Consider the following 19,227-nt stretch of genomic DNA (forward strand, 5'->3'; position numbering starts at 1 on the left):
AAGAAAATGTTCTACTCTATGTGGAGACTTAAACAAATAAAACCGTACTTTCCCCGTGATGTTTTTCGCAATATGATACAATCAATGGTATTAAGCCGATTGGACTATTGTAACGGCATTCATGCAGGCTGCAAAGAACAATTACTCAAAAAACTTCAGACTGCTCAGAACACTTCGGCAAGACTGATCTTCGGAAAATCTAAATTCAAATCTGCCAAGCCCCTTCGCGAAAAACTGCATTGGCTTCCCATTTAGAGAATGAGTTGCCCTCAAGGTATGCACCTTGATTCACAGGATCATTTATGGGGAAGTTCCAGATTATATGCTGGAATTGGTTGACTTACCACTCAGAAACAGAATCAGTCTCTCACGATCCTACCCAGACTGTAGTTGACTTAAGTACAAATGTACTTACACCTCCAACTTCACCTTCATGGGTGCACAACTGTGGAATGCCTTACCCAAATCAGTTAAATCCACTCAGAACTACTTGAATTTCAGAAAATTATTAAAGGCCGTCCTGTTCAAGAAGGCTTATTCTCCAGGTTCAACATAATCTGTTCAACTGATTTAACAAGGCTCATAGACACTAATTATTCTTTATCATCATCTACACATTGCTGTTTAATTGATACCTATATGTTCATTATCTTATTCTAATACTGTTTGATTATACTTTTCTTTACTGTAGCCTTCATACAGTTTTGTGTAAGCCACATTGAGCCTGCAACTAGCGGGAAAAATGTGGGGGTATAAATGTATTAAATAAATACACTCCTTAGTAAAAGGGCCAGTTAGATTTTATCAGGGCATCAGAAACAGCACTACCTTTTTCCAAAAGGTGTTTTTCACATTGGGTCAATAAATATGATTCACCAGTAAGGTGAGACCAAAATATTTCATTTTAAAATCCTCTCGATAATAAACTGGTTGATATTCGAAATGATTTAACTGGCCAGAAACAGCTGCTGACCAGTTAAATTTCTTGTTCGGGGCCATCCGCTAATTTTCAGCAGCATTTAGGTGGTTATTGCTGTTGAAAATTAACGATTAGTGACTTAGCGCTTAAGTGAAAGCCGGCAGAGTCAGCACTTGGCCAGTTAAGTGCCGATATTCAGCACTTAACTGGCCAGGGTAACAGCATAAATGGGACCGCATAAAACCCAGTCCTATCTTTAGGCTGCAACTTATGGTCGCTTAAGATCTGATTATCAACTTAAGCAGCCATGTGTTAGCCAGTGCCACATAAACCAGATTTTCAATGCCGAAGCCTGGACGTGGCCTGACATTGAATATCTGAGAATAAAACCAACTGCGGCCAGCAAAATGCTGACTGCTGCCGGCCAACATGGCAGAGGCGTTTTTCATCGTTTTTCTTTATTAAATTTGTTATCATATATGAGTTCCTGAAGAAGTTTACACAAAACCCTGCAGAGTCGGACTCTTTATGATTTATTGAGACAACTGATGTGTCTCAATGTCAGGATAAAACAAAGAAGTGTTGGATTTTTCCCTGTATAAAGATAAGCATTTGGAGAAGAAACAAGCATTTGGAGAAGAAATAAGCTGAGCAAATGTGATTGGTGCCCCGCTGGAGTAGCAATTGGAGAAGCAGTTTTGAGGACGCTGTGGGAGAGATTGTTATTGTATCCAGACGGGAAGCCATTTGCTACAGAACGATAAGTGCCTCATTGCTACCTTGTGACTTTGAAGTTTATAAGGCATAGTAGTGGCCTTTCAAATAAAAAATATACATTTTTGAAGATGTACGTATGAGGTTGAATGGAGGTATGGATGGAAAGGTTCAACTTTGATACTTTAGATAGATTTTTTAGATTTTTAGATTGATTTTGCACTTTATGGTTCACATAAGCACAAAAGAGTGGAAGGTATAAATACAAAAAACATTCCACATGGAATAGTTCTATGATTGAGAAGCTTATCCACCCTCAAGAGAAATGAGACACCTTGGTGCTGTCTTGCTTGGGTGAGTACATACTCTGAGAACTCTCCTTTTTCAAAAAATTATATTAAAAAAAGCATTATAAAAGAATTATAAGAATCTTATATATTCTTATATTTAGAGTATCGCTTTGGTCCTTGGTTCCATCTATACAAGTGTTTCTCCATTCTAAGATTTTTCTGGTTATTTTGACAGACTGCTGCCGGTTAAACATTTACCCCAACATTGCTAGTAATTTATATTAATATATTTCTGCTTATTCTCACAGAAAGATTACTATATCTCAGTGACTCACACCTGCCCAGTCATCCAAATGATATCCTGATCCCTGTCATAAATTCAACAACTCTCTTAAACATTACCATGAAAATATTTCTCTCTCTCCCCACTGCCCACACTCGTAGCATTGGGACTCTGGCTTTTTCCCATGCATACATGAGCATCCGCATCTGTGCCCAGGGCCGCCGAGAGGGGGGGCAGGGGGGACAAAATTCCCCAAGGGGGGCCCGGCGCCACAGTCCCCGATCTCACCCGCCCTCGACTCCGTTGACCGTCACCTCCGTGACTGAAAGTTCAGCAGCAGCGGCAGATCGGATTCACCTCCCTTCGGGTCTTCCCTCCCTGTGTCCTGCCCTCGTCTGATGTAACTTCCGCAAGGGCGGGACACAAGGAGGGAACACCCGAAGGGAGGCGAACCCGATCTGCCGCTGCTGCGCTTTCAGTCAGGTGACAGGTAAGGCACTGCAAAGATTTCAGTGCGGGGGGCCCGGCCCGGTGGCAGACGGAGAGGGGCAGGTGGGGACTGCGGTGCAGTGGCGATGACCTTGGGGAGGAGGGCGCAGGGGCGGGGCCCAGGGGGCGGCCCTGCCCTGGGCCCGGCCCAGTCTCTCGGCGGCACCTGTCTGTGCCAACATTCCCCATCTTAGGTCCTAAACCAGTCACTTGATTTCTGGCTCCTTTCTGGAGCTTGCTGCCACTTTTCTGTTCCAACCTCTGATGCTGCCTCTTGTCGGGTTCGGGAACATTTGTCATACATGCACATATATTTATTATTATTCACTATTTTTTACGTTAAGGTTTGCTATATTTATTATATTATTTTTATTGTTTTAGACTCCTGAAGCAGGCCGTTGTGGCCGAAACATGATTTGTGTCGGATCTTTGGATGTTTTAATTAAAATTTGTGTGTTTGTTTATTTATTTATTGCATTTGTATCCCACATTTTCCCACCTATTTGCAGGCTCAATGTGGCTTACAATTTCCGTCATGACTTATGCCATGTCAGAGTACAGATACAATTGGTAATATATATAGAAACATGGATGATACAATGAACAATCATCTAGCCTTTTCTATTTTGGCATCACCTTTGCTGTGTTTGCTATATTGCTTTTTGCGAGGGACTTTGTTCTTCTGTTTTGCATTGTTGGCTTATACTCCTGAACCAGTCCCCAAAACCAGCAGCTTCCTCTCTCTTCAGCTCCTTCACAGAGCTTGCCTCGTCACCGCAACCACAGCTCTCAAATCCGGGAAGCTTTTGCCACAACAATCACGCCATAAAAGTGGATTTTTAATCCAAGCTCTCTGATAAGAGCTTAAAAATATATAAGTTAATTTATAACTAATACAGCAAAGGATGAACTGTTTTTTTAGGACCTGCCCAAGTTTACCCTTGCCTAGGCCACTCCCATTTCTTTTGGAGATATAGGTACGTGGAACGTGTGTGGATCAAAATAGATCAGCAAAGCTCAGGCAGGGATCATTGTTCATCTCCTGAAGGACACTACTAGCCTCACCACGGTGATGCCCGACCGGCTCAAACAGCACTATGTGGAGCTCAAGAAGGAATATCTGCAGCGAGGATTACTATTTGAAGATGAATGCTTTCCAGCTTGCCCAGCATCCTTGGGGTGTAAGTTGGATAAAGTAGAAGTAAAGTGGAAAAGGCCTCAGGTGCGTATTCTATTCCCAGTGCGAACCGGGGATCTTCAGTGCACTGCACTGGCAGTGACCCCTCCTCCCCCACTAGTCCACTTTAAGAATAAAATATTGATTAATGTACAATTTGTTGGTTTGGTTTTCACTAAGATAGGTCTGTTACTAGTGCAAATGATTCAGGGGGCTGGTGTAGTTTAGCAGGTTTCACCTTTAAATGATACCTGAAATTTTCGACTTGGCTTATTGTTTTTAGAAATTTTCGACTTGGCTTATTGTTTTTATAAATGGTTTTCTTTCCCCAAAAGCGAAAATGAAACTTAAACACTCTTTCTTTCTTTTTCTTTCTGTAGGAGATCTGTGATTTCCCTCAGTTTATCTGCCAGGGCATGAGTCATATTGATATCCTGCAGGGGAAGTTAGGTAATGCTGTCTTCCTGGTTGACTATTAATAATAAAAAGCCAAAGCATAAAGTAACTGAAGGAGACAAGATGGATGATGTAAAGAAACTTCTACTGGACTTGAAAAAGTTCACAGCAAAAGTTTATTAATAAAACCTGGACTCGACACGAGTCGTGTTTCGGCCACTCTGGCCTGCCTCAGGAGTCCCTAAAACAGTACATAACACATGAGTAAAACAATTAAAATGTTAGCAAAAGACTAAAATTAAACAAATGACATTGAAAATTGAACTTAATGCAATCTAAAAAAAGGAACTTAATGCAAAGCCAAGACACAGACTAGTTGCTTTCTCAGGATAATAGGAAAAAGAAGTGTGTATATAAATGATAAAACAGTAATAAAGTAAAAATAATAATAATATAAATATAACTAGTAAAAAAGGCCAGTTTCTGACACAAATGAAATGGGTGCTAGCAAGGGTTTCCTCGGAGTGTGTATGTTTTAGAGAGTGTGTGTGAGAGTGACTCTGTGAGAAAGAGAGAGTGAATGTGCGAGTGTGTGTGTGTGTGTGTGACAGAGAGAGAGTGAGACTGGGTGCGAGTGTGTCTGTGAGAGAGAGTGTGTGTGTGAGAATGAGAGTGTGGGGTCTCACCCCCTCCTTCCATGCCTCCCTCCCTCCCAGTTCCAGGGTCATCCCCCCTCCCTCCCTCCGAGTTCCAAGGTCATCCCCTCCCTCCATCCGAGTTCCAGGGTCATCTCCTCCCTCCCTCCCTCTGAGTTTCAGGGTCGTCCCCTCCCTCCGAGTTTCAGGGTCTCCCCCTCCCTCCGAGTTTCAGGGTCTCCCTCCCTCCCTCCGAGTGTTCTTCCCGCTGAGAAGTGGTCATACCAAAAGTTAGATGTAAAAACTTTTTGTTAAAGACTCATTGACTAACTCATTTAAAAAGTAAAAGGTTGGGGAAAGAAAAAACTGATAAAGTATATACTGGAAATGTGAAAATGTAAAATATGGTACCTACCTGTATATTATTGCTATAGTGTTTTCTGGAAAAAAACACACAATCTTCAAACAATATGTACAGCTAGCAAGGAAAAAGGAAAAAAGAAAAACAAATGCTTAGATGAATATTTAAAAAATGGTAAAAACAAATACATAGGTGAGTATGAATAAAAATATATATCTGCATTTGTAAAGAAATGTAAAAAAGATATACAGATATAAATAAACTAATCTATATTTGTATTTGTGAAAAAATATATGTCTAAAAAGCAAGAGTGACAGGAGCCAATAATGATGACAGGAACTGATAAGAAACCAGAGAACAATAACAGTTAATTAGGAACGTGAGAACATTAACAGTTAACTGCCGGTTCCAAAGTCTTTATCTGCTAGATAAACTCATTCCAAACACCTATCATTTTTACATCTAACTTTTGGTATGACCACTTCCCAAAATTATAATTATTAGTGTTAAAATGAAACACTGTTCCATTATGAACCATACCCTTGATATCTCTATTATGGATCACACTTTGGATTTCATATAGGACAGGTGTATAATATGAATTCTATTTTGCATAGATTTTGTTTTGAATTTTATAATGTCATTCCTAGATAATTTTAATTTCTGTATATTAATTGGGTTGTATGTAGAAGTCATTCCTAAATTGACACACACATATACAAATGTTTATTTTCTGTATATCAATTAGGCTATACATAATATACATTCTGAAATATTATATTTAAATTATTATTTTTTTTACTTTATTACTGTTTTATCATTTTATATATGCACTTGTTTTTCCTAATAACTAACTAGTCTGTGTCTTGGCTTTGCATTAAGTGCGTTTTTTTATTGCATTAAGTTCAATTTTCAATGTCATTTGTTTAATTTTAGTCTTTTGCTAACATTTTCATTGTTTTACTCTATATGTGTTATGTACTGTTTTAGAACTCCTGAGGCAGGCCAGAGTGGTCGAAACACGACTCATGTCGAGTCCAGGTTTTATTAACAAACTTTTGCTGTGAACTTTTTCAAGTCCAGTGGAAGTTTCTTTCCATCATCCATCTTGTCTCCTTCACTGTTACTTTGTGCTTTGGCTTTACCAGTGTGAAGGTTTGTTTTCTTCTGTGTTTGTCGCTGACTATTAATAATCCAACACCTGAAAGTGATCTTGCTAGTAAACTGGCATCAAAGTAACTGAAGGTGAAATAAACCTGCCATTTTCCACAAGGCCTATCCTTTATTAGACATTTACTGGTGACAGTAGTGATAGGTCACACGCTTGTCGGTGGGTGTTCAAAGATTGTGACGATGCACAAATCATCCACCTTCTTCCATTTTTCTCCAGGAAACTGTGGGTTCATTGCTGCTGTTGCGTCACTTAGCCTCTACCCTGAGCTTATGGCCAGAATAGTTCCCACAGGGCAGAGTTTTCAACAGGATTATGCCGGTATCTTTCATTTCCAAGTAAGCTTTCCTACTGGCTATCAAGTGTTCATGGATAATTCCTGTCCCCTTCCCTTCTCCCCCAACAATGAAAGCAGCAGTACAAACAACTCAATGATCTGCTTTTGCACCTTCCCTCTTATCTCCTCTCCTCCAGTTTTGGCAGTCTGGGAATTGGGTGGATGTGGTCATTGACGATCGCTTGCCAGTGAAAGATGGAAAATTGCATTTTATGCATTCAGCCCAGCAGAACGAGTTCTGGACTGCACTGCTGGAGAAAGCTTACGCCAAGTGAGTCCCGTTTCTTTAGTTTATTTGCAGGTTCATGTAGAGATCTCAGAATGTAAATGTTTTTGACTTTCAAAAGTCTTATGGGCTGATATTCAAAAAGGACTTATCTGATTAGCAAGACCTGCTAACCGGATAAGTCCCAGATAATGTCATTGAATATTTCCTCCTACTGCTACGACACTATGCAGTTAGTGCTATGGCAATCCATGGGTGGAACTGGGGAACAGCCAGCACTTATCTAGAGAACAGCAATTTCCAGCATCGCTATTCATATAAGTATCCACAAAACGTAAGACAGAAAGAAGGCTGCCCTACGTGTATTCAGCTTGGCTATTCAGATAGTGGCTTCCTTCACGTTCTCGATGACCATCGTCTTGTCCTTCCCGGCCCCAAGACTGCTCACTACAAATCCAGTAGGCACAGTGTTTTCTTCTTTTTATCACCACATACGTGTAACAATGTCCTGCTTCACTTTCGTAGTGAAGCTTCCTTTAAAACGTTCAAGGCCATCCTGAAGGCAGGTTTCAGAGAGTCAGACTGATTAGATGGCATAAGCTTCAAAAGCTACAGACCTTCCTTTGCTATTCTCCCTGCTTGTCTGTCTAAACTGTATGGTGTAAATGTTAACCTTTACTATTTTTAATTGGAGTTCCTTTCCTGTTTCAATCTTTTTAGCCTGTACACCACTCCGTACTGTATTAGCAGCTAGAGCGGACTAGCAAGTTGAAATAAACTATTGCCACTATCCTGATAGCCACAGCATTAACTCCAGATATTCAGTGCCAGCATCTATCAGAATACCAGGGGCCTGATATTCAAAGCACTTATGCTCTTAACTTTGAAAGCTGTGCTCATAAAATTGGCCTCTTTAAAAATGTACTAGGGATGAGTGCATAAGTCAGCCATTCCTAACCCAATCCTCGGGGCACATCTAGTCCCATCAGGTTTTCAAGATATCCACAATGAATATGCACGAGCTAGATTTGCATACACTGCCTCAATTGCATGCAAATCTAACTCATGAATATGCATTGTGGATATCCTGAAAACCTGATGGGACTAGGTGTGCTCCGAGGACTGGGTCGCAAATGACTAGCATACATCTTTACTCAAAATGTCACTAAACTCTTAATTTTAGGAGCATAAAGTGGGTGGCAACAAGGGTGGATTGAGGGCAGGGAAAAGAAGTTAGGAGCTTAGCACTGATTTTTAACACTAGGCCCATAAATCTAGGCCAACGAATGTCAGCGATTTGCACTGCTTTGGCGTTGTGGGATCAATATTGCTTTTAGAGCAACTTGCACCGCAGTCCAGGCAGAATACAACTTTGGCGTTTTTTGAGACTGATAGTCTTTATAAAGACTTTATCCACTCAGCATTTTTGTGAAGCATCATTTCCTACATTTGGGCTCTCTCATATGTACACAGACTCCTGAGGCAGGCACTTTAGCCGAAACATGGTGCCGTGTCAAATCATCATTTTTAATATCATCTAATTTATGGAATAAAGTGTATAGGACATCTTCCGTCTCCCTGGTATCATTAGGAGAGTTTTGTTGATCACGCTACTCCTCTGTCAGGCCTAAATTTATGAACATAATTTTTAAGCTCCCAAAGATGGATTTTCAGCTGAAAATTTGTGCTTCTAAATTTGCCTGAAAAGAGGGCACACATTTAGAAGGCTATGGGGCCCTTTTATTAAAGGGTTGGTGCGAGACAATAGGCTTGCTGCGCGCAAATTCGGAACTACCACCGGGCTACTGCAACAACCCGGCAGTTATTCCACCCCAGCGCGCACCATTTCCGCACTAGGAAATTTATTTCCGTATTTTTACCACTGGGTTACCACCAGGTTAGTGCAGAAGCCCTTACCAGCACCTCAATGGGTGGTGGTAAGTGCTGTCCCCCGAAATGGCCGCACGGCAATGCGAACTAACTACACAGCCATTTCTTTTTTCGGCCTTTATACTCTCTGTGATAAAAAGGGCCTTGGTATGCGGGAAAAACACGCGCTGCTGCTGGCGCAGGGCCCTTTTTACCGCTGCTTGATAAAAAGGCCTCTAATTTCTGAATATAGGGCCTTAGAGCTGTCAGTTTGGGCACAGGGGCAGCCCGTCAATCTGCTGCCTGAGGCAGAAAATGAGCTGCCACCCCCCTGCCCTTCCCTCCCCATCCTCCTTCCCCCAAATGACCTTTTCTATTCTTTTCTTGTTTTTCAAAAGAATGCAGCAGTGACTCCCATAGGCTGCCCTGCCACCAGTCCTGGCTTCTTCTGTCTACTGCGGGCGGCCCACCTCTCTGATGTAATTTCCTGTTCCTCAGAGGTGGGTGGGGCCACCCGCAGTAGAGAGAAGGGGCCAGGACTGGTGTCAGAGCAGCCTATGGGAGTCACTGCCGCCGCCTTCTTTTCTAAAACAAGAAAAGGGTAATTTCAGGACAGGGTGGCCTAATGGTAGGGTTGCCACTGGGCACAGGCAGCAGATCAAACTGGGCTACCGGGGCCATGACCCCACCAAATTTTGCCTCGCACAGCATCAGCAACTAAGGAGGCTTGAGTGCAGGGATGGAGAGGGGAGGTTTGTCCTCATCCCCAACCTATAAGGTGTTCTGCTGCACTTAGATTTGGGTCAGGTTGGAAGGGAGTTACAGAGAGTGTTCTTCCCACCCTTTCATGCAGGCTGAACGGCTCGTATAGTGCCCTGATTCAACTGCCCATGAGCAAAGCATTTGTGGACTTCACTGGGGGGATTGTTGAGAACATTAACCCCAAAGCACCTCCTCCAGACTTCTTCGGTATCATTCAGAGAGCTGTCCAGAAGAGGTCTCTCATGGGAGCTTCTATCGAGGTACCTAATGACTGGAAGTCACTGCATGCTATGTTGTCTGAGTTGGAGAGGGACCTTAAATCCTGAAACTTGCATGACCTTATAAAGAATTTCCTCTAATTAACTGTAAGCCCTGAGATCCTTCTCTTAAAGGGAGAAGGGAGAAAAGTGCTAAGTCCCTCCAGTGAATTGGACTCATTAACTACTGCTGGTTGCACAATTAAACTCTGATGTGATTCACTCCAAAGAATCCTCATTGCAAGGGACATGGGCACATATTATAAGAGAAAATGTAATAATGCTGATCCTGAGCAGGTTGATGTGGGCTGTCAGACATACAGGTACCATAAAGATCAATAGACTACATCTTGCTGACCTGAACATGTACACCCTGGAGGAAAGGAGGAACAGGGGTGATATGATACAGACGTTCAAATATTTGAAAGGTATTAATCCGCAAACGAATCTTTTCCGGAGATGGGAAGGCGGTAGAACGAGAGGACATGAAATGAGATTGAAGGGGGCAGACTCAGGAAAGATATCAGGAAGTATTTTTTCACGGAGAGGGTGGTGGACGCTTGGAATGCCCTCCCACGGGAGGTGGTGGAGATGAAAACGGTAACTGAGTTCAAACATGCGTGGGATATGTATAGAGGAATCCTGTGCAGAAGGAATGGATCCTCAGAAGCTTAGCTGAAATTGGGTGGCGGAGCAGTTGGGGGGAAGAGGGGGTGGTGGTTGGGAGGCGAGGATAGGGGAGGGCAGACTTATACGGTCTGTACCAGAGCCGGTGATGGGAGGCGGGACTGGTGGTTGGGAGGCGGGAAATACTGCTGGGCAGACTTATATGGTCTGTGCCCTGAAAAGGACAGGTACAAATTCAAGGTAAGGTATACACATATGAGTTTGTCTTGGGCAGACTGGATGGACCATGCAGGTCTTTTTCTGCCGTCATCTACTATGTTACTATGTATCAAGGTACTGGCTAGGTAGAACTATCACTGAGCTATTGTTGGTAGTTACTGGAAAAGAATAGATATTATTTTCTGGTTTTCTGTTCATTTTATATGACAAAACAGTGAGGGTAAAAGAAGGGTGAACCCAGCAAATCAATAATGTGTAGAAGAACTTATTCTGGTAAAGGCAAATATTTTAATTAATTTTCCACCAGAAAGAAATAAAAGTACTAGGTACATACATGTAACTCAAGGCATAAATAGAGTTTGATGAAAATGTGCTTTCTGCAGGGAGTATATCATGACAAATATGCTGTTTTTTTCTTGACGTAGGGATTTTCACCACGTTGAATCTTCTCCAATGGAATGATTGCCTCTTGAGTTATGGATGGGTACACAGTACTGTTATACAATTAATTAAATATTTGCCTTTACCAGAAGGTGTTTTTCACCACATTATTGTATTTCCTGGGCTCACCCTTCTTTTACCCTTTGTTTATTCTGTGAGGACTCTGTTCTTTTTTTTATTTTCTATTTCTGCCACACAGGGGCAGCTTGAGAGGGATACAGGGCCATGTGCAGAGCAGAGACTCATTGTGAGATCTCTTTTCTATAAATCAGTAGGGGCTGTACAGCAGAGCAGCATGCAAAAAACACAGGTGCTCAATGGTAGGACTGGCCTTGAAGCCACAGGACAGAGAAAGTGAGGGGAGAGGAGGAGAGGACCCGGTAGGAGGCATTGGAGGTGAAGAATATGTGAATGGAGGACCCAGGAAGAGGCACTCTAGCACTCTCCCCTCCACCCCCCCCCCACCCCACAACATAGAGGTACCTAAGAACATCAAGAGTCCTAAATCCAGTCCTGACTGCAAACTCCTGCATGCAATGGGGAAGTCAAATCACGGCTGGATTAATGTGTCCTGGCAGAATGGAGCCAGCTGGTGACTCCACATTTCTGTTCACTCTTATAAACGTCTATGCAGATTTTTGTTCTTCCCGTTGCAGAGTTCCAGCCAGGAGATAGAGGAAAAAAACCCAGAGGGGTTAGTAAAAGGACATGCTTACTCTTTCACAGGAGTACATGAGGTGAGTAAGTGCTGTTAGTAGAGATGGGATAATACTGTTTTTATTTTCCTCATCCCCACTGAGGGAGACCACCTTTTCATTTCCCATACAATGTTTCCCTGGAGGAAGGCTTAGGGCAGGCTTGTTCAAGTCCAGTTCTGGAGGGTTGCAAACCAGCTAGATTTTCAGGATTTCTGTAATGAATATACATGAAGAAATTTGCATGCCCGCTACTTCCACAGTATGCAAATCTTACTCATGCGTATTCACTAGGGAAATCTTGAAAACCTGGCCAGTATGCAGACATCAAGTACTGAACTTGGCTAAGTCTGGCTTAGGGTTACCAGCTCACCCCAAGTTGATTAAAAAGACTGATCCATTTCTGGTTTTTCCCTGTTGTATGCATAGACTTGCAGTTCTCATTATTATCTAAGGGAAATCAATAAGACAACCAGACAACAGGGTAAAGCCAGAAGTCGATCAGGTTTTTTAATCAATTTGGGGTGAATCTGTAACCTCTAAGCCAGGGCATCTTGGGGTAACCTTCACCCACCAAACTGCAAAGGCCTGAAATACAAATTAATGCACGCATCTACCTTCTCCTATATGAGCACGCAGCACTGGAACGCGTTGCCATGCAACTTGAGAACTGTCTATGAACTGACAAACTTCCACAAACAATTGAAAACCTATCTCTTCGACAAGATATACAACAAAGAGCAACACATGTAATTATATAACCTCTGACTTATCCAGAAATGTTTTTTACTGTCTTTTGCTTTATTACTATCATTTAATCCAAAACTCTCTGTTATAATAAATGTATGTTCCCCTCTATTTCCCATATCCACGATAAATTGTAAGCCACATTGAGCCCGCAAAAAGGTGGGATAATGTGGGATACAAATGCAATAAACAAATACTGTAAATAAGCAAGTAATTCTAGACAGTGCAACAGAACCTGTACCCTAATATGACCCTCAGAACAAGAAGGAAAGAGGCTTCCTTTCCTGCAGTGCTCTATGAGGTAATTGCCAAGTTGGGCAAGGGTCTATGCCAGGGTATTAGATGGCGCAAGTGAACCTTTAGCTTTGCGCCTCCTCAATAACTTTCAGAGTCCTAGCTCCCACCCTGAGTTTAATTATCAAGGTCAACAATCATGATCACCCAACACAAAGCCTCCCAGAATGACCTATAAAAATGCCTAATTAGACATCATACTTTTAAATATTAAATTTAATTTTATATATACAGGGTGAGGCAAGAAATAAGTAACCCCCTAGAGTTCTTTGCTGTTTTCTCACAACAACCACTTGGAATTTCAACGTGAAATTGTACAACTTTATTTGTTGTTACTATCTACGTTTATGTGCTGAGTGGAATGTTACAGACTTTTTAGTGTGACCACCCAGCGATTTTTGTGTGTTCAACAATGTTTGCACTATAAAACTACCATTATTTGAACGAATGGGGTACCAGCTTACTGTTAATGATGTCACAGTGATGTTGACTTTTGTTTGAGGAGCAACGTTGGAGGCCTATCACAAGCAACACCGGAAGCTGCAAACAATCATCAAACTCAAGGAAGCGCTGCAGGTGATTTGGGACAGCTTGTCACTGAAGGCCTGTGTTAAAGCTGGGGGTGGACACTTTGGGCATTCACAGTGACTTCGAAATTCTGACACATTGTTAATTGTATCATTTGAATGACGCTATTTTACTGTGTTTTAGATCAAACATTTTAAACACAAAAATCGCTAGGTAGTAACACTAAAATGTCAGTAACATCAACATAGCTTAATATAATTACATGTTGTTTAACACTAATATGTAAGTATGATGACTAAATAAGTATTCAAAGTGGTTGCTGAAACAACTGCAAAAAAAAAACTGTAGAGGGTTGGTTGGTTTCTTTCTTTCCTTTTTTTGCCTCACCCTGTAGATAGATACATACATACATAGATAGTTACACACACACATATAATGAGAAGAGTTTATGAAAGGCATTTACCCTTGTAAACTGGACATTTGAAAATTACCCCCTTCCCTGTGTGTAAGAGTTCATGCTGATGATGCTTGTAATTCATGTGCCTGTCAAGAACTATTGTATTGCATTAAATGTGGCTGCTGTTTGCCACTACTCCAGAAAGAGCCACTCCAGGTAACTGCCTTGCTTGCCTAGTGATTAAGCCGACCCCAGTATGGTTCCTAACATAAGCTGATCATGAGACTGTAAGATTATGTGTTCCAGAGCTTGACAGGAGCAAGGCTAAAGCTAACACCCCTCCCCTCCCCACCCCAACCCAAGGATGTCTAAAACAAAGTTCTTCCAGTCTGAAGACTTGAGTCCAGTGTTCCCATCTGAGTCCAGCTAGATTTCTTAAGCAGACACAGCCTACTTTTCGGACTAGGGACACCATCACACGGCAGACCGATTCCTGCTATGTAATGGTGTCCTCTCCTACTTTTGTTTGACCTATCTCTCCTGCCTTCCCTCTCTTCTCTCCCTTGATCTTTTCTCTCCTATCTTCAATGGAATGCCTTTCTGTTTTCACCATTACTTATTGATTTTATATTGTAAACCACTCGACTCTCTCTAGGGTGGTATTTCAAGCTTGCTAATAAACTTGGAATTCTTTCCTCTAGCAAAAGGAGGAGGAGGAAGAATCTAACAATTCGATGAAAATTCTTTGCCCGTCTTTTTCTGTGATCCTGGGATTCCTTTGTTTTCACAACTTTAATTAATAATAATAGAACGGAATTCTCTCTCACCATTTGGTCTTGAGAAGCTATCAGCACATTTGAATCCAGTCCCTCCCCAAAACCCAGGAGTGGAGGAGTAGTGGTTAGAGCACTGGTTTTGATATCCAGAGGTGCTTGGTTCAAATCCCACTGCTGCTCCTTGTGATCTTGGGCAAGTTACTTAACCCTTCATTGCCCCAGGTACAAAATTAGACTGTGAACCCAACAGGGAAATAACCAGTGTACCTGACTGTAACTCACCTTGAGCTACTACTGAAAAAAAGCATGAGCAAAAGCCAAATTAAATAAATGTTACAAGGTGATAGCGAAAAGGGCATAGCCTAGCTGTATCGCAGTAAGATCATGCTCTGTCTGAGGTTCTGCTGTTTTCTCTGTAGGTTGAATTGGGCAGTTGGAAGGTGCGCTTACTGCGGCTGAGGAACCCTTGGGGAAAGGTGGAATGGAATGGCCGCTGGAGTGACAAGTGAGTGTGCTACAGTGCTAGCAAGTGTGCTGGAACGGTTAGTAAGTGGGCTATATGCAGATCTCTGGAGTCAGGTTCCAGCATTTCATGCTTTAGTCAGATTTCATTTCATGATTATTGTAGAGTAAGCGATCTCGGGACTTTGTCTAATGTGTGCTGTCCTCAGGTATCCATTTGTTACCAGCCACTCATGATATATATTTACTTGTAGCTCCCCCTTGTGGATACATTTGGATCATACTCTCCGAGCAAAGCTGCATACAAGGGCAGAAGATGGAGAGTTCTGGTAAGAAAACATGGAGGCAGCTCCTGGAAGGGAGAAGTGCCAGCCATAAGTTAACAGTGACCCCTAGTGGTCAGACTCAGAGTTCATATTTTTGTATTCCAAAGGGAGCCTGGCTGAGGACTGTTATTGCATTAGTTGGGCTAAGTGAGTTGGACCTGTGGGGGGTGGGTCTTGGGGGAGGGAGGGGGACAGCATAAAAGTAGGGGTTAAATCCCTGGGTTAGTTGCAAATGAAGGCTGCAACTAAGCTGGAAGTACCAAGGAGCAGGAGGAAAGTTCTGGGTTCAGAAAAAGAAACAAAGATTGGGGCAAAAAGTGAGACAAAGCTGTGAAACATTCCAACTGTCAACCCATCTGCTATCTCATTGGCTCTGATTTGTCGCTTAAGGGACTGTTTGTAATAGCCTAGACAATGAATAGGGTTAATACCTGTAGGGGCAGCATTTTTAGGGGCTCTCAGAGTGCAATGGTGGAGGGAGAGAGGAGAGAGTGGAGTCTTAGAATTAAACTGGAGTCTCAGAAATCTTAAATGAATTCCCAGGTACTAGAAATACCAGAGGAAACAACAAAAAAAAGCAGGGATTGGCTAAAAACAGTGAATGTCCTCAGATAAGCACTGTGAGGGGCGTCCTACTCTGCTCGTTTTTTTTTTCCTGGTGGGATGGGGAGACTAGTTTGATCTCTAGCTGACCTTTCATGTTTTCACAACTGCAGGGACTGAAAATGCCAGAGGAATTACCAGCAAAATGTTCAGTTGAGGGGCAAAGGTATTGGAGACTCCATCAAAATTCTCTGGGGTATTGGCTGGAAGGGAGATAAGAGATTAGACTTTCAAAGGTGCACTCTGGGGCTGGCTCAAAAGCTAGCCACACGGAGGACTTCGGTTTGATTTCTGGGGTCAGCTTTAACTTCTTCTCCCACCCCCTTGGCTGAGACTCAAGCTTGCTGTGAAAGCAGCACTCACAGTTCCTCAAGGAAGGGCATGTCAGGCATTGCTCAACAGTGACACCCAGTGGCCAGAATTGATTCCTTTCCCACAACTTTTCCAATGTGCACCTGGCCCCTGACAGGACAGTCACTGTGATGGCTGGCCTGGCGGAATATGGAGAGGGGATATAAGGTAGAGGTAGTGCAAATGAAGGCTCATGGCACCGCAGCCCAATAGAGGCTGGTTCCGATTGAGCTGGAAACTCTAAAACAAAAAGGAAGAAACTACCAGCCAAAATAAAGAGTATAGAGGGGTCTCACTGCTTGAGTTGCTACAGGAAACATTTGCTTTCTGCATCTGACGTCATGGACATTTGTCCCCACAAAGTATATTATTTATTTCTTTAACACATTTATACCCCACATTTTCCCACCAGTTGCAGGCTCAATGCGGCTTACACAATATCATGGGAAGGCTACAGTTCAGTAAAATATCATTAAACAAAGTTATAGTAAAATAGAAATCGAAAACATATTGTATCATATAAAACAACAGAGATAATAGAGGATAATAAAAGATCAAATGAGGGTCCATAAATTTTGCTGTAAAAGAGAAGAGGTGAACTAGGTTACATCTGGAAGGAAGGCCTTCTTGTTCAGGGTGGTCTTCAATAATTTCCTGAAGTTTAGATGATTCTGAGTTGATTTCAAGAATTTAGGCAGTGCATTCCATTACTGTGTACCTATGAAGGAGAAGCTGCATGCGTAGGTAGATTTGTATTTGAGACCCTTGCAATCTGGATAATGTAAGATTAAATAGGACCGGGAGAAACTAGAACTATTTCTGGGTGGTAGATCTATTAAATTTAACATGTATTCAGGAACTTCACCATAAATAATCCTATGGATCAAGGTGCAAACCTTAAAGGCAATACATTCCTTGATGGGAAGCCAGTGTAATTTTTCTTGAAAGTGTCGGGTTCTCGAGGCAGAACCGGAATACGTGAGCCCTTGGGCCACTGCCGAGGAGCGGCAGGCAAGACCACCCTGGAACTGGAAACACAGAAGAGCAGGACTGGAACTCTAGACTGGAGTAGTACTGAGGCAGGCAACTAGAACAGACAGAACAGGAACAACTTCACCTGCGTTTGACCACCGTTCCTCCAGAGTTGAGCTCCGGAGTGCAGGTGGCCGGCAGGACTTGCAGGTTAAGGCAGGAACTGAAGATCCAGAGGACCCACCCTGGGTCCGGGATACACGAGGAAGACTAGGCTAAATACTAGACTCAGACTGAAAGCTGCATGCAGCCTCTAAGCCAGAAACACAATTCAGACCAAGGGGACAAAACGTACACAAAGGCTAGGCAGAAACAGGATTCAGGATATACACTCAGGGTATACACACTAGCTAGGCAGAGACAGGATTCAAGATATACACACTAGCTAGGCAGAGACAGGATTCAGGATATACACTCAGGATATACACACTAGCTAGGCAGAAGCAGGACTCAGGAAATACAAGCAAGCTTGGCAGAAACAGGACTCGGGATATAGAAGCAAGCTTGGCAAGCAGACAGAAGAAGCAACCAAGAACTGGCAGAGTCTTTGGGCAGGCAGCGGACAATAGAATAAACCAGGAGCAAACAGAGTCTTAGGGCAGGCAGCGGACAATAGAATAAACCAGGAGCAAACAGAGTCTTTGGGCAGGCAGCAGATAATAGAATAAACCAGGAGCTAACAGAGTCTATGGGCAGGCAGCAGGCAGAGGAAAAACCCAAGGATAACCGAGTCAGGGCTGAAGCTTCAGCAGCTCCAAACACAGACAGAGAGAAAATGGCTGAAGCTTCAGGCTCCAAACACAAAGCAAGGCAATGGAAGGACTAGCAGTCCACAGACACAAAGCAGAAGGTCAAAAGCCCACACAGAAGGACTAGCAGTCCACAGGCACAAAGCAGATGGGCAAGAGCCCCAGAGAAAGGCTAAGAAGCAGTGCAACACTGCTCTCACTAACCCCACGACCTTTAGCATAACACACTACTTACTATGCAAAAGCCCTGAATGCAAGCACAGCACTTCCTTATGAAGGATCTCACTGATGATGTCACCTACTGCAGGACAGGAGCAGGGAACACACTCACACCGAGGAGAGGCTTGGAACACATAGGAAGAACAGGCAGGAGCCATCTTGGAAGCTGGCACAAAACAAGCGGGAGCCATCTTAGATGCTGGCTCCTCAGAGAGGCATAGCCCACAGAGTGAGGTCTAGTGAAGCAATCAGCACACAGAGACAGAGACAAGACTAACACAGAAACAGACAGAAGCCAGCATAGATGCTGACCCCCAGAAATAAGGTAAGTTTGAGGGTGGTCACGACCAGAGACGTGACAGAAGGGGCTTGGTAGATTCAGATTTTGATTTACCAAAAATCAATCTTGCTGCTGTATTCTGTGCGGTCTGAAGTTTCTTCATTAGTTGTTTTTTACAACCCACATAGATACCTTGGTTAGTCTATAAAGTGCTACCAGCCTCTTTCTTTTTTATCGATGTAGGTTCTCTTGTAAACTAAGGGGCCCTGTTACTAAAACATAGCACATGCTAATGGAATGAGTGCATGCTAAATAGCTCATTTTATACCTATGGGGTTCTTAGCATTTAGCGCAGGCTAATTCCATTAGTGCGTGCTAAGCTTTAGTAAAAGGGCCCCTCAATGGGGTTTTTCAATCCACGATGAAATGACTCTTTCACAGAGGGCAGTTCTACTACTACTACTACTCAACATTTCTAAAGTGATACCAGACTTACGCAGCGCTGTACAGTCAAACATGAAGAGAGACAGTCCTTGCTCAAAAGAGCTTACAATCTAAAGGACATAACAACAGAGACAATCAAATTAGGACAGCA

At 42.7% G+C, this 19,227-nt stretch overlaps 1 protein-coding gene across 1 annotated transcript in view; it reads left to right on the forward strand.

Annotated features, from left to right (window-relative positions):
* The first annotated feature begins 3,767 nt into the window (after positions 1 to 3,767).
* LOC115481010 (calpain-12-like) overlaps positions 3,768 to 19,227 on the forward strand; it is a 49,027-nt gene continuing 33,567 nt past the window's right edge. The window contains exons 1-8 of the mRNA XM_030219996.1: positions 3,768 to 3,917; positions 4,253 to 4,322; positions 6,655 to 6,773; positions 6,910 to 7,043; positions 9,721 to 9,889; positions 11,830 to 11,910; positions 15,030 to 15,115; positions 15,327 to 15,401. Coding sequence (XP_030075856.1) covers positions 3,768 to 3,917; positions 4,253 to 4,322; positions 6,655 to 6,773; positions 6,910 to 7,043; positions 9,721 to 9,889; positions 11,830 to 11,910; positions 15,030 to 15,115; positions 15,327 to 15,401 — 884 coding nt within the window. The remainder of the gene's footprint in view (positions 3,918 to 4,252; positions 4,323 to 6,654; positions 6,774 to 6,909; positions 7,044 to 9,720; positions 9,890 to 11,829; positions 11,911 to 15,029; positions 15,116 to 15,326; positions 15,402 to 19,227) is intronic.

This window comes from Microcaecilia unicolor, chromosome 11 (genome assembly GCF_901765095.1).
Source record: "Microcaecilia unicolor chromosome 11, aMicUni1.1, whole genome shotgun sequence".
Lineage (NCBI taxonomy): Eukaryota > Metazoa > Chordata > Amphibia > Gymnophiona > Siphonopidae > Microcaecilia > Microcaecilia unicolor.